The 13,661-nt window shown below is 43.9% G+C and overlaps 1 protein-coding gene across 12 annotated transcripts in view; it reads left to right on the plus strand.

Annotated features, from left to right (window-relative positions):
* The window catches only part of PIWIL2 (piwi like RNA-mediated gene silencing 2), a 39,052-nt gene extending 28,519 nt beyond the window's left edge, over positions 1-10,533 (plus strand). For 6 of the 12 annotated variants that reach the window (XM_038385074.2, XM_038385073.2, XM_038385072.2 and 3 more), the window contains 5 exons: positions 74-162; positions 1,005-1,110; positions 3,638-3,891; positions 5,096-5,203; positions 8,261-10,533. In XM_038385074.2, the coding sequence (XP_038241002.1) occupies positions 74-162; positions 1,005-1,110; positions 3,638-3,891; positions 5,096-5,203; positions 8,261-8,417 (714 nt within the window). In that variant the 3' untranslated portion in view covers positions 8,418-10,533. Of the gene's footprint in view, positions 1-73; positions 163-1,004; positions 1,111-3,637; positions 3,892-5,095; positions 5,204-8,260 lie in introns of those variants that run through there. The other 6 variants (XM_043503060.1, XM_038385080.2, XM_043503061.1 and 3 more) reach the window with 3 other exon arrangements.
* The last annotated feature ends 3,128 nt before the right edge of the window (positions 10,534-13,661 follow it).

Consider the following 13,661-nt stretch of genomic DNA (forward strand, 5'->3'; position numbering starts at 1 on the left):
GTTTCCAGTGAAATAGTGAGTTATGCCTGTGACTCTGTTTTCCACTGCACTGGACTTCCTTTCTCCTTTCCAGAAACAGCTGATGGTGATTGGCATGGATGTGTACCACGATCCCAGCAGGGGAATGCGCTCTGTGGTTGGCTTCATTGCAAGCACCAATCAGTAAGTTGTTTCTAAACTAGAATAGGTTCTACCCCTTTACATGCCTGTAAAACTTAGACTTCTAAGCAGCCCAGTGTTTGGCTGATGTGTGTGCCTCACACTGCAGCCAGTGTTTGCAGAGAATCTGACACATGCCATGGACTGTAGAGGGAGACAGATGGATCTGTTCTTTAATGGAGCGTTCCAGATTACTCTGTCACAGTGAAGATCCTGCATAGTTCTCAAGTAGGGCAGTTGCTGTTTTGATCAATTTTCAACTTGTGTATTCCCCTCTGCTTTCTGAAGTGTTGGTCAACTAAGCACACAATAAGACCTCGCCAATAGCAAAATGGGAAGTTTGTCTTACTCTTCCATGCTTTTGACAGTCTCTTGCTGGAGGAAAAAGTGGTGTCTGTGATTAAACTGCACATTGTCATACACAGATGAAAAGCCTTCAGATCTTGAGTGTTTTCCTACACTTGCACTGCTAGGGAGTTGCATTTGTGGTGGAAAAGTTGTATCACTTGCCTGGAAGCGAAACTTTTCTTTATCAATAAAGTCACTTTATGGCACTGCCTTGCCCTTACTAAAAAGGAGAGATATTGACTTAACCTTGGTTGTCCTTTTCAACAGGGTTTAATAACTTGTTTTGCAGTCACCAATTCCCAATGCCAAGGACCAGCTGGCATTATCTCTGATCATGTGGTGCCCCCATTGCCATATGCCTGAATCCTTTTAGAAACAGTCTGAGAAAAGATGTATGCAAAGCCGGAGCTGAATTTGTTTTGATTTGTATAACTGTTTTGGGCTTTGACTCACAAGAGTTCTGTAGGTAATATTTACCTCTCTCCTTCTGCCATGAGTGCTGTCACAAAGTGGTATTCTAGGGTTGTGTTCCAGATGCCTCATCAGGAAATTGCAGACAGTTTGAAGCTTTGCCTGGTCGGGGCCTTACAGAAGTTTTATGAGGTGAGGAAACGTAGTGGGTGACTCTTCGCTGACCACTGCAAGAAATGGATAAAACTGCAAAGAGAAAAGTGTGCCTAGCCTGAAACATGCATCACCTCTTCTATACTCAGGAGTGCAGGCACCATCTCTATTCAGTATCCTAGGGTGAAGAGTTGTGGGTGCCATTTATTGATTTTAAAAAGAGATGGGGTAGTTCTATGGATATCAAGAATATCCAGAGCTGTTATATTTAATGACACACACAAATTTTGAAAGGAATATGAAACTTTGTGCTTCAGCGCTTAAGCCAATCTCTAACTGTTAGAGACCAGTGTAAGGGGCAGATTGTCCCATATCTGAACGTTCATCTTGCACCATTTTCTGAAACATCTGGTGCTGGCCACCGTCAGAAATGGAATACTGGATTAGATGGATTTAGGTCTGACTCAGTCTGGTACTTCCTATGTACTGGATTGCTGTCCAAAGAGAGCACCAAAAATAAGATCTTACCCAGTAAGACCTACCTTGCTTGTCACCATGAAAGGTTTTCCCCCCTCCCCCCCCCCCCCCCCCCCCCGCTGCTGGTGATGGCTCATCTTAAGTGATCACTCTCCTTACAGTGTGTATGATAAAACCCATTGTTTCATGTTCTCTGTGTGTGTATATAAATCTCCCCACTGTATTTTCCACCAAATGCATCCGATGAAGTGAGCTGTAGCTCACGAAAGCTTATGCTCAAATAAATGCCTTAGTCTCTAAGGCGCCACAAGTCTTCCTGTTCTTCTTACCCAGTAAGTGGCATCCACCCATCCACTGTGCTTCAGTGCACAAATAGTTAGGTTTGTCGCTCCATGTGTTCATGAGGGTTAACATTCCCAACACAACCTGGAGTTCATTTTGACTGGAAAAACTACTATAGTGTCAGTCAAAGGCATTAAATTGGGCTTTCTAAATGAAAACTAGAACAAATAAAAGTTAAGCAAGTGAGTAAAAGACTTTGCAGACCTCACTTTGAATTTAAAAGGTGAAACGGCCCCTTGTTTGGCACAGCCGGCATAATCTCCCTTCCTTATCTCTGGGACTTGCTTAACTACCTCGATGTGGCCTAGTGCACAACTGTGGCGATGGCTGAATGATTCTTCTCGCTCTCAACACCGCTGCCTGTCTTAAGCGGTTAGATTCTCCTGTCTCTGAATAACCTCAGCCCTTCTATCTCACCATAAATCCCCTCGGTGCAAAAAAGGGAATGGCACGTTCTGTATGAAAGTGTAAGGACCGTGATGTGGTGGCTTGATTATTTCACCACTTCAGCAGGTTGTGTATATGCTTTAATCTACAGTGGGTGTCCGCAAGTAAAGCCATGCTCCCAGTCACACGGTTAGGTCTGCTTTAGGGTTTTGAGTTGCAAAGGCACTTATTTAAAAGGCAGTCAGTCCTATTTACAAAAATGTAAATTAGATAGGGTAGATTTTTATCTCGAGTTTTTCTTCTCGAAGGCGCTGGATTAACAGCTCTGGAAACTGAAGTCTAGTCGCCGGACAGGTCCTTCATGGGCAGTGGTCGGGCAAGCTTTTCCCAATACTGTCCTATGAATATGCCTTAATAGTGCTCTGGAATGAATCCCTTTCTAGTGGGAGAAGGGGGATTCAATTTCCATGGCCCGTTCAGTCCTTAGCCTTTTTGATGAGGCTGTCCAGAAAGGTGCTGATTGTGGTGGTGGCTTTTTGAATGTGGATACTTGTCAACTTGGGACTGGAATGAGACCCAGCAAACTCATTTCACATGGGAGTCGATGAACCAGCATCTTCCAGGGCAGCAGTTAAGTTGGCATCATTTGTATCCAAAAGCAGACTGTCTGTCTGCATTTAAACCCAAAGTAAAAAGATCAGTGGTCAAAGCCAGAAGTGTCAATGTATTTGTGTAGTCTTTGTGGCCCATTCTGTTTCACAGAATGCAAGCTTTCACTTCAAGGAAAGAATGAGTTTCTAGCCCATATGGTTAGGATTATAACCTTCCAGATAGAAACTGATGCAGCACTGTCTCAGCCTGAGAAATACTTCTTCAAAATTAGGTGTTAACTCTTAATGCTCATGATAACACATAGAGTCAGATTTTTTCAAGCAATTTAGGTTCCAAGTTACTGACCTCTTTCCCACCAAGTGATGCTGCATACAGCAGTGACTTTAACTAAAAGGTCCGTGTCCTACGCTCAACTTTGCAAACTGCCTTCTGATGTCAGTGGGTACTCTGTTACGGATCAAGAATGGTACTTGAGCTTATATTTGTGGACTCTCAGACCATAATCTCCAAATATAATTTGGCCTCTTTCACAGCATGAAGGTTCACTAAGACATCAAATTCACCCATGTTACCCTAGACCATTCTTAGAATCATAGGGTTAGAAGGGACCACTAGGATCATCTAGACTAACCCCCAGCCAAGATGCAAGATTTGTTGTTTCTAAACCATCCAAGATAATGGCTATCCAGTCTCCTTTGGAAAACCTCCAGTGAAGGAGCTTCCATTCTTTGTCTTGTTTCTTATTCAGGTGAACCACTGTCTCCCTGAGAAGATAGCAGTTTATAGAGATGGGGTGTCAGACAGCCAGCTGAACACAGTGGTCAGCTATGAGATCCCACAACTCCAGCAATGCTTTGAAGCCTTTGAGAACTACCAGCCTAAGATGGTGTTCTTTGTGGTTCAGAAGAAAATCAGCACCAATCTCTACTCTGCTTCCAGTGAGCACTTTGTAACCCCCGCTCCAGGGACTGTAATTGACCATACTGTCACCAGCAGAGATTGGTAAGTGGCAGGCAACCCACAAAAGTCTGTTCTCTGCCAGCATCCATATATTTCTCCCCATCCCCATCACCGTTCTGTAACTGCCAATAAAAGCGGAGAGTCAAGTTGCATTGCATTACTAGCTTGTGGAAACCTAGTGCACATTTCAGTTCCAGAGCAAAGGGTTGAATATGGCTCAGCAGTGGCTTATAGCAGGATGCTGCCAGTCATAGCCAGAGGGGATCTAACGCATTTGGTACCTAGACTTTCCAGGCCCCAGAAGCTCAATTCAGTCCTTCATTTACCTGCCTCAGTAGAATGATAGGTTTCAGAGTAGCAGCCGTGTTAGTCTGTATTTGCAAAAAGAAAAGGAGTACTTGAGGCACCTTAGAGAGACTAACAAATGTATTAGAGCACAAGCTTTCGTGAGCTACAGCTCACTTCATCGGATGCATTTGGTGGAAAAAACAGAAGCTCTGTTTTTTCCACCAAATGCATCCGATGAAGTGAGCTGTAGCTCACGAAAGCTTGTGCTCTAATACATTTGTTAGTCTCTCTAAGGTGCCTCAAGTACTCCTTTTCTTTCTGCCTCAGTAGGTTACCTTATGTAACAATGCCATTTACTCTGGAGCACTTTCTCATTAGACCTCGCAAAGAGGGTCCCATCTGTTCTCTATGTATGTTAAACATACCCCTGAATAATAGCTCTTTATAAGCTCAAGTTTTTCTCTCGCCAGCAGAAGTTTCTCCGATAAGAGATTACCCCACCCACCTTTTCTCTCTCATATCCTGAGACCAATGCAGTTACAACGCTGCATAAAACATACCCCTAGCATTTTATAAGAAGGGGTTTTGCTCGGCCCTTGCTCAAAATTTCCCATCCACTTCCCCACGGTACTGGTTGCTCTCCATCACAGAACGTTTGGCATGAATATAGACTGAAGTGCTTTGGGAATGAAAGGCCCTCTTACATATGTAACTCTTAGGCATTGCTGTTGTATAATTGGTGTGTAGATGCTAGTGTACCCCTGGGGAGGGTACACTGAAGGAGTAGGCAGTGAGGTCATGCTGTGATTTCAACTTAGAATGAAACCTTGATAAAGCAAACTCAACTTCAGGTGTAAAACCCCTTTAGCAGACCTAACTAAGGAACTGCCACAGGCTTTTTTCTTATTTACAGGTGGACAACTTGACTCTTTAAAGTGTTTCTCTTTATCCTTCTCAGGGTGGATTTTTACTTGTTGTCTCATCATGTCCGGCAGGGTTGCGGCATCCCAACGCACTATATCTGTGTGCTTAACACGGCCAACCTCAGTCCTGATCACATGCAAAGGTGAGAGCACTGAGCAGAGGGGTCTTCCTCAAACATCCGCTCCCTACAAAGCTGCATGGTCGAGTAGCTGGAGGTGGCACTGATGACACGTAACTCGGGTCTTGAACGTTTTGTGATGTCATCGTCCAAATCCTGCCCTAAAGAGAAGTGGAAGTTGCTCCCGTGTGCCTTCTGATGTGATTGCAGAGGTGCGTTTAGCAGCTGCTCCACACCTGCCCCAGCCCCCTGAAATGCTGGCTATCTACTGCTGCGAGAGTCAGCGTATTGGACTTACTGGTGCAGTGGTCTGATCCAGCATGGCACATCTTCATTTTGGAAATAGCCTCTGAGTTTATTTGCAAAGTTTGTTCTACAAGGTGAGGCAGGATCGCTTGCGAGTTGGGCATCTTCGCATATTATTTCCCATTTTTCTTTTTCCAGGAAATACTAGCTCGAGAGATTTCTGAGTTTATTGAAGGGGTGCAGCGGGAAATCATGGCCAAAAGTCCAGCAATGATGATGTCAAACTCTGATTGATTGGTTTGGCCATTTCTTGTAATCTGTTGTTCTCCAACAGGACTTAGTGTTGAGAAATACTCTTGTAATACACAGCTGCAAAGCTGGAACTTTCCCCAAGGCCTGTTGTTGCAAAACAATCTCCATTTGGAAGTTAGCTAGAGATCAACATGTACCTTTACAAAGAATGAGATGAAATGACTTCCTGTCATGCCTTAGTTCATTGGCTCAAATGCTAAAGACTCAAAAATGAATGGTACAGAGAAGGCAGATTGGACGTTCCTGTTTACTCTTTGTCATTATCCGAGAACAGGGAATCAATGAAATTTGAAAAAAGCAATAAATGGAAATCAGATAAAAAGAAACTCTACTTTATACAATGTATAATTAATTAGCAATTAGCCTGTGGAACTGACTGCCAATGACAATATATAATTGAGCAGGATTCAAAAAACGGTTAGAAATCTATGGATAATGAGCATATACACAGTTTGCATTAAGTAGGTCATTGCTTTCTTTTTAAAAGAGGATCAGGAACATACTTCCCCTGTGAGTAGATTATTCCATAATTGTGCACTAAGGATTTTTGTACCTTCCTCTGAAGTAGCTGGTGCTGGCTGTCACACTTGCTGAGGTAACTGCACCTCTGATCCCCTTCATGGCCTCTTCAAGGGTCTCAGGCTTGTAGCCATCACCTCTCTTGGGGCACGGTCCTTTGTCTCCCCTCCTCTAGACTGAGGATTTAAGTTGCAGTTCATTGTGATACTGTTGTCAAGTCTGACTTAAGTTCAGTACCTGCCGTTCTTTTTTTCTTGGGTAATGGCAGGGTTAACCAGTGACCCATCCAGCCTTCATAAAGCAAAGTAGTATTTGTTCAGAACAGAAGCATTACAGAGAAAACGTATCTTAACGTGTAAGTTTCAGCTTACCAGCCAGTCACCCATCTTCTATATGGAGACCCTGTTAAGAACAGAGTCCCGAGTGTCTGTCCCTGTTGGTCACAATGTTGTTGTGACGCTTTCTGGGGAGCCCAGGACTGTGAGGCACCTTGCTACCACCTGCCCTTAGCATGAGGAAGCCTTGTCTGTGCCTTGTGGCGGTCGGCTCCACGGGCTAAACAAGCCCTCCCCTTTCAGCCTACGCAGGCTCCACTGTCCCTCTGCAGGCTAGCTCTGGGCCCATTTCAGCCGTCAAGCCCTCCGAGCTTCTCCATTGAGCGTCCAACCTCTGCTCCATGGACACTCAAGGTATTCACCAATCCACTGCTTCCAAAGTAACAGTGTGCCCCACTTTCACCTCTGCTCACCACTCCACTTAACATGCAGCACTTAGATATGTTTATAGTGAAATCAAGTATAAGTTTATTTAACAACGCATAGAGTCAAGTAGTAGCAACTAGAAGTATTGGAAACAAATGGTTACATAGAAAATCATAGCATGCATTCTAGAGCCTAGACGTAATTAACACTATATTTTATTAGACGTAAGAGTATTGCTCACCCAAAATCCCTGTAGGCAGGCCGTGACCTTTTTGTTGTGAGACGTGCACGCTGTCGGTGTGCCTCCGAAGTGAAGGATTAAGTGTCTCTTTTGCACTCCAGGATATACCAGACCAATCGTTTGTCATAATTCATGAACAGGACACGCACATCCCTGCTGTGTGTTTCTGTAGATTTCATAATCTCTCAATTCACCCCTGGCTAAGTATGCACATAGGCACACAGCGTAAGGCATACAGTACACAAATGGCCAGGCAGGGAGGTAGGTGTCATTTATGTCCTTCCTGAAAGGAACATCTCCAATATGTCACCTCTTGGTGACGTGCCTGAACTCTAAGAGCATAATTTTCAGTATAGATGCATAACTCCTTAAATCTTATCTGTATGTACATTTTTCATGGCTTTCAGCAGAGGCTTCACGCCCCCTTTGGTGAACTAGTACGCAGATGTCTGACCCAGGGGACCCCTGTACAACCCTATGCATTCCCTGTGCTCTCTATCAGTTGGCATCAGGGGGTCCCTGGGTTATAGCTGTGTCAGTTCTTGGATCAAATGAGAGTAACCTCTCGCTTATGTGAGGGTGGTCACTTTATACAGTTGAGTTCTTTGTTTGGTAGCCTCCTTTTAACCATCTCAAACTGGTATATGCAACTTCCCACAAGGTGGGAGGACTTCTCCTGTCTTGTATACCTGCCTAGAGATTTGCATAGATGTATCACCTCCCGGTTATTTTAATTCCTGCAGGAAGCTCCTTGTAACTCCCCATGGAGCCAGAAGACAATCTCTAGGTCCTAAATATACATACACTGTTGTTAAAGCTGATATAATACCCTTTGGAGATTCCTAGCATTGCATGGGCTGCTGTCAGAGCTAGGTTAACAGGTTTGCCCCAGGATGGCAATTCAGTGAGAGACAGTTTTAGCCCTTAAAGAGCATCTATCCGGTGGCCTTGAAAGGACAGCCCTCCACAAACACATGGTGTTCACTGTGGGTTAGACATACAGTGTCCCAAGTAGGGAGGTATGAATTCTAATGGAATTTTCTTTCCTCCTGTTGTTTCTAGGTTGACTTTCAAGCTTTGCCACGTGTACTGGAACTGGCCAGGCACTATCCGAGTTCCAGCCCCCTGCAAATACGCTCACAAGCTGGCCTTTCTCGCAGGACAGTTTCTGCACCATGAGCCAGCTATTCAGCTCTGTGAGAGACTCTTTTTCCTGTAACCTGGAAAGCTGGGAGGTGAGGGGGAGAATCTAGCTCCTCAAACAGCAGATGGAGAAGGGAGCCTCTTGGATGGGGCTTTCATTGCTCTGTGGTCACCCCCTGAAAGGACACTGCACACCAGTGCCTCTGACAGCCGTATAAAAGGAGACTCTCTTCTAAGTTTGTTTTTATAAATATATATATTCTGCATTTCTTTTTACTTGGTTACTTAAAAGACACTTGAACGTTAGACCCAGAAACACGACCTCCTTTAAAATGGATGCAATAATCTGGTGGGGAATTTTGCTTCTTGACTTCTGTTGCTGTCCTGCGTATGAAAACAAAAGCAGTATGCTGGCTTTACAGCAGTATTTTAATCCCACCTCCCCACTGCTGGGCTAATGGCACTGAGGCTGGCTCAGCAGCACAGAAGTAAATAGTATTAATTTCATACACCAAGGGAGAGGTGTGATCAGGTCATTGCTGGTCATAGCAAAGGAACAGAATCAGCAGAGGTAGGGCTATCTTTACTGGAATGTTGACCTAAGGTTAAAGATAATTAGCAGTGGCCATTTATGAATGGTTGCCTGGTAACAGCCATTTGCAAAGGGATGAGAAGATGCAACAGGAATGGATAAATCTTGTTTCAAAGGATAGTGTTCAGTTTGCAAACAATTAAATCTGTTCCTGGTCAGCTGGTTGTCCCATGAAATGGGACTGCAGGGTTCCATTGTGAGGGAGAGTTTGAGCTTGCTTGCTTGCTTGAGCATATGCAGGTAACATGCTAAGGGCTAGTCTACGCTACCGCGCTACATGGGCTGCGCCGATGCAGCTGTGCTGCTGTAGCATGTCAGGTGAAGACGCACTATGCGGACGGAAGAGCGCTCTCCCATCAGCATAATTACTCCACCTCAACGAGAGCAGAAGCTATGTCGGTGGGAAAGCGTCTCCCGCTGACTCTGCGCTGGTGCAGACAGCGTTTAAGTCCACGTACTGTGTGTTGCTCAGCGGGGTGGCTTTTTCACACCCTGGAGCAATGTAAGTTACATCGACTTAAGCAGTACTGTAGACAAGCCCTAAGAAGACAGTCAGGTATTTTTTGAGCCTGGTGGCTGGATACATTGTTTAGAAGGAACATGGCACCACCTTTTTTTTTAATTTTATTTTTTTTCTACTTTTTAAGAGATGTCTCAGCTTGGACTGTAAATGCAACCTTCAGGAGCTTATATCTCAGACTAACAACAGCAGGCCTTGGGTGGCAGAGAAAGCTAGACCTTCCCAACGAGTTCCTGTTTACGTCTGGGATGATTTTGTTGCATTTCAGCGCTAGAGAAATAGTTCTGTAGTGCAGGCTAAGGCCAAGCATAATGTAGAAATTATTTATGCATCAATGTGGTAGAAGGCAGCTTTCCCGTGAGCCCCTGTTTCTGCACTTCTACCCTAGAGCAGGTTGCAGTAGGAGAGCTGCATTAAGCCAGAGCCCAGAGAGAACACAAAATAAGACAGCCTCAGACTTAGCAGGGGGAGGGTTATCTGCAGATCTTCTGGAGTCCCCTCCTTCCTCACTCCCACATGGGCTAATAGGATGTCCTGAGGCACAAGAAGTGGTGTGCATGGGATAGTTGCGCAACACCTAGCACTTCCAGTGACTGCTAGGATTATCTCCAGCTCCATTAAAGAGTGTGAGACTGAGCGATGATGTGTTGTAGGTGTACATTTTCACTCTGCCAACCTGGTGAACTGTCTTAATGATCTGCTCCTTGTGCAAACTGGAATTTCAGGAAATGCTTGTTGCTGCTCCAGTCCTGGGGGGATTGCCTTGCTGCTCCAGCACTTCGATTGAATAGCAGGGCCAGAAGTGCTGCTGCAATGGCTTGAGAGATGTCTGGAGATTAGGCTGAGACCACCATACTAGTTCCACTTGTGACTTAAGCCATTTTAGTTCCTTAGCTTTCAGAAATGGAAAGCCACAGTACATTAGCCCACTATACCAGCTACCTTCCATCAGGTGCTGCCTTTTGCTCCTATAGCTCCCTGAATAATCAGTTTTCTGTGTATATTATCCCATCTTAGTCTGTGCTTTGGATTAGAGAGCATGAACGTAACTAAATAAAAACTGCATTTGTTGTATGTTCATTCCTTTTTTCACTGCCTCTCTGTAAAGGTTTACACCTATTCTGTGTAGTTTCTAGTTTACCACAACAGATTACAATAGACCAGAAAACTCCTGAATTATATGAAACCATATTGGTTGGCTTACGCCCAGGATTTACACAGCAGTCTGGGAAAAAGTTCCTTTAAAGTTGTCAGTTGATCAGTTCAGAAAACCAGAAGCCCAAACACAGATGACTAATGTCTCCAAAGGAAATGTTGGTTTACAGAAGAACTAGGTTTTGTGTGGTTTAAAAGGTGCTGAGGTTGTGAAACTGGTTCATTGTGGTCCATGAAGTAAGACTTCCAAAATATACCTTTAATTAGATCATTGGGTTGGCCACAGTTCATGCCTCAGTAGTAATACATTTACGAGCTGTTGTATTAGTGACCAGGGAACTTTTGTGGCACTGTTATTGATCTTTCTGGTAAACCGCTTCAAACAGACAGTTCATGTTCCAAAAAAGGGCTGTTTCTGGAATGAACGCCCTGCTAATGCAAAAGTATTGAATACTTGCCCTTTTCATAATTTCCGAATGAAATCACTGGGTGTACTTGAAAAATCTGACTGTCTTCCAATAGCTTTTGAATGTAGCTTTCAGTGTGTTTTGCTGGTTGTAGGTTTGTTTTTTTTTGTGCTTTACAAATATTGGTGCTTGTATGAAACCAAAGACAACCCATTTGCTGATCCATGTCCAAAAAATCCCTTGCGACACCCTGGAATTTATTTGAAGCTTTTACATTTCTACTTCATTTTCCTTTTTTTAATCTAATGCTTTAAAGAGCAGAATCTTACATTTTATTTTGTTTTTGCAAATATGTGCTTAAAAGTTACTGGTTACTGTAAGAAAACTATATTTTTTAATTCTTCCTCTTAAGGCTGGGATAGCTGTTCAAAGTACCAAAGTTTTCCAGTTGCCATGTGAGCATGCAGCATCCTCAGGAAAGATGATATATTTGAGCTTTTCAACTATTCAGCATGTTTTTACTTGTATGTGAGGGGATGAGGCTAAAAAAACCTAGAATTTTAAAACTGTCTATGAATGTTGAGATGCTGATCTAGAACTGACTCTTGGCTTGAAGATTTCTCTGTGGATTGATTGGAATTCGTTTTGGAGTTGCATTTGCAAAGTATCTGCATCTGTCCAATGGAATGACTCCTCTCAAGATTGGGGGTAGATTAAAGAATCTTGTATCTGTTCCTGGTTTTGTAGCCTCTCTTCTCAGTTTTAATACCGAATGGTTGAAAAACTTTTGTATAAATGTGTAGTTCTGTTAAACACAGTAAAATTATAACGGAACTCTGTTAAACATCTTTTTTCTTTATTGTGTTGAAAGTGTTTTGCATTGGACTGTACCAATTCTAAGTGATGAGAACTCCAGTGAAATGCCAAAAATCTCCCATTAAAGAGATGGTTTGCTAGACTGGAGCAAGTGGGGGAAGCCCAGGATATTAAAGCAGGCTCTCACCAGGCATGTATTTAGAAACAGATAAATTCATCAGATTTAACAGGTATGTGAATGAAGAATGTAACCAGTGTGGTAACTATCAGAGGAGCTGACAGTCTTCCAAATTGGTAAAGGGGGATGGGCGGTGTTTGTAACTGCTCCCAAGCAGGGTTTCATTTGATTCATTCATTCACTCAGTTTATTTCTTGACCTAACAGAAGTGACTTTTTGCTTCCTCCAATCACTAATCTGGGTACAGGCATGTAAGTCCCTGGTGGCCTTAGCTGAGGGTGAGATTATATACCCCTCAAAGTCTGAGGCTAAAGAAAGGCTTTGGTTGATAAAAATTGACGTGAAAGACATGTAGGGTTATACAGTCGTTATCTGTCTTTTCCTCCTCCTTCCCCTCCATGCCACCCTTCAGCACAGAGTCTTCTCCTGTGCCTTGTGTAGCCACCTTGAAATAATGCTAGTGGCTGGCTTTCTACAGAGTTGGCTCTTGTCATTTTTGGGGGGGATTTTTTTAAAGAGGCAAGCTGGCTCGTCGGAATGTTTGCACACTGTCTGGCAGATGCATTTATAGGAAATAGATGACACTTTTATGCACAGGTTACCCGCTGCCCCACCCTTACTGTGCAGCCCGTGGGGTGTGGGGCCATGGTGTGTGTTTTCAGTCCCGCAGTAATGGAGAGGTAGCTCTGGGGATTGAAAAAACTACATTCGATCCGTTTTTCCTGCTTGACTTATCTCTGTTACTTGATCTTGTCAGGGTGTAAAACCCAAAGGGTCAAAACTGGCCCAGGTTTTGTGCATGAATGCACTGAGGGCCCATAAATGCTGCAGAAGGCATGAGTGCGATGTATGAGAAAAGGGACAGGACAGGGAGAAATCAGTAAGTTTTTGGTCTATGCCATTGTTCACCCTAAGTACATGCCCTTAGCAGTGTTTCTCCCATATGGATTTATTTGCCCTATAAGTAAATGTTCAAACTTGTGAAAAGTGCCCTGGAAACCAATATCCCCCATTTGGGGGATGGTCACTTGGGCATTGCCTATTTCCCCCACCCTGCCAAAGTCCCTGATCTCTGATGGGACAGAACCACCTCTGGAGGGGAAAGGCATTCAGTCTCTGTGTAGCCCGTTCCAATCCAGATTGCTAATGAGGAGGGCAATTTAGTGCCAACTGTCACAGCTTTTTTTTGTGATGTAGACCCCTCTCCATTACGAACTGGGCAGCCACTGAACTGTAGTTGGATGGTAACTACTACTAGTCAGTGCTGACGTGGATTAGAGTTGAACTGGTGGCCTAGAAAGGAGCTGTCCCTCTGAAGATAAACTGGTTTGAACAGGAATTTGACTAATGTAGAGTGATTGTAGACAATGTAGTGCATTGTTTTAATGCTCTTGAACCTGAATGGCCCATGATTTGCAATTTCCAGTTAAATTCTACTCGAGCAAGAAGTGTGGGGCTCTCACTTTCATACAGGAGGTTTTTCAGTTCCATTGAACGTTCTTTTCAAATCAGGCTTCCCCCCTCATCCCTGACTGTCTTGCACATTGGTAATCTTAGCTGGTTCTGCCGAGTGTTGAAATGAGTGGCGGCTTCGGACTGCCACTGAGACCCAGCGGTGCTGTGCTGGAAAAGGGGCAAAGTGCAGGGAATCT

Source organism: Dermochelys coriacea, chromosome 26 (genome assembly GCF_009764565.3).
Source record: "Dermochelys coriacea isolate rDerCor1 chromosome 26, rDerCor1.pri.v4, whole genome shotgun sequence".
Classification (NCBI taxonomy): Eukaryota; Metazoa; Chordata; order Testudines; family Dermochelyidae; genus Dermochelys; species Dermochelys coriacea.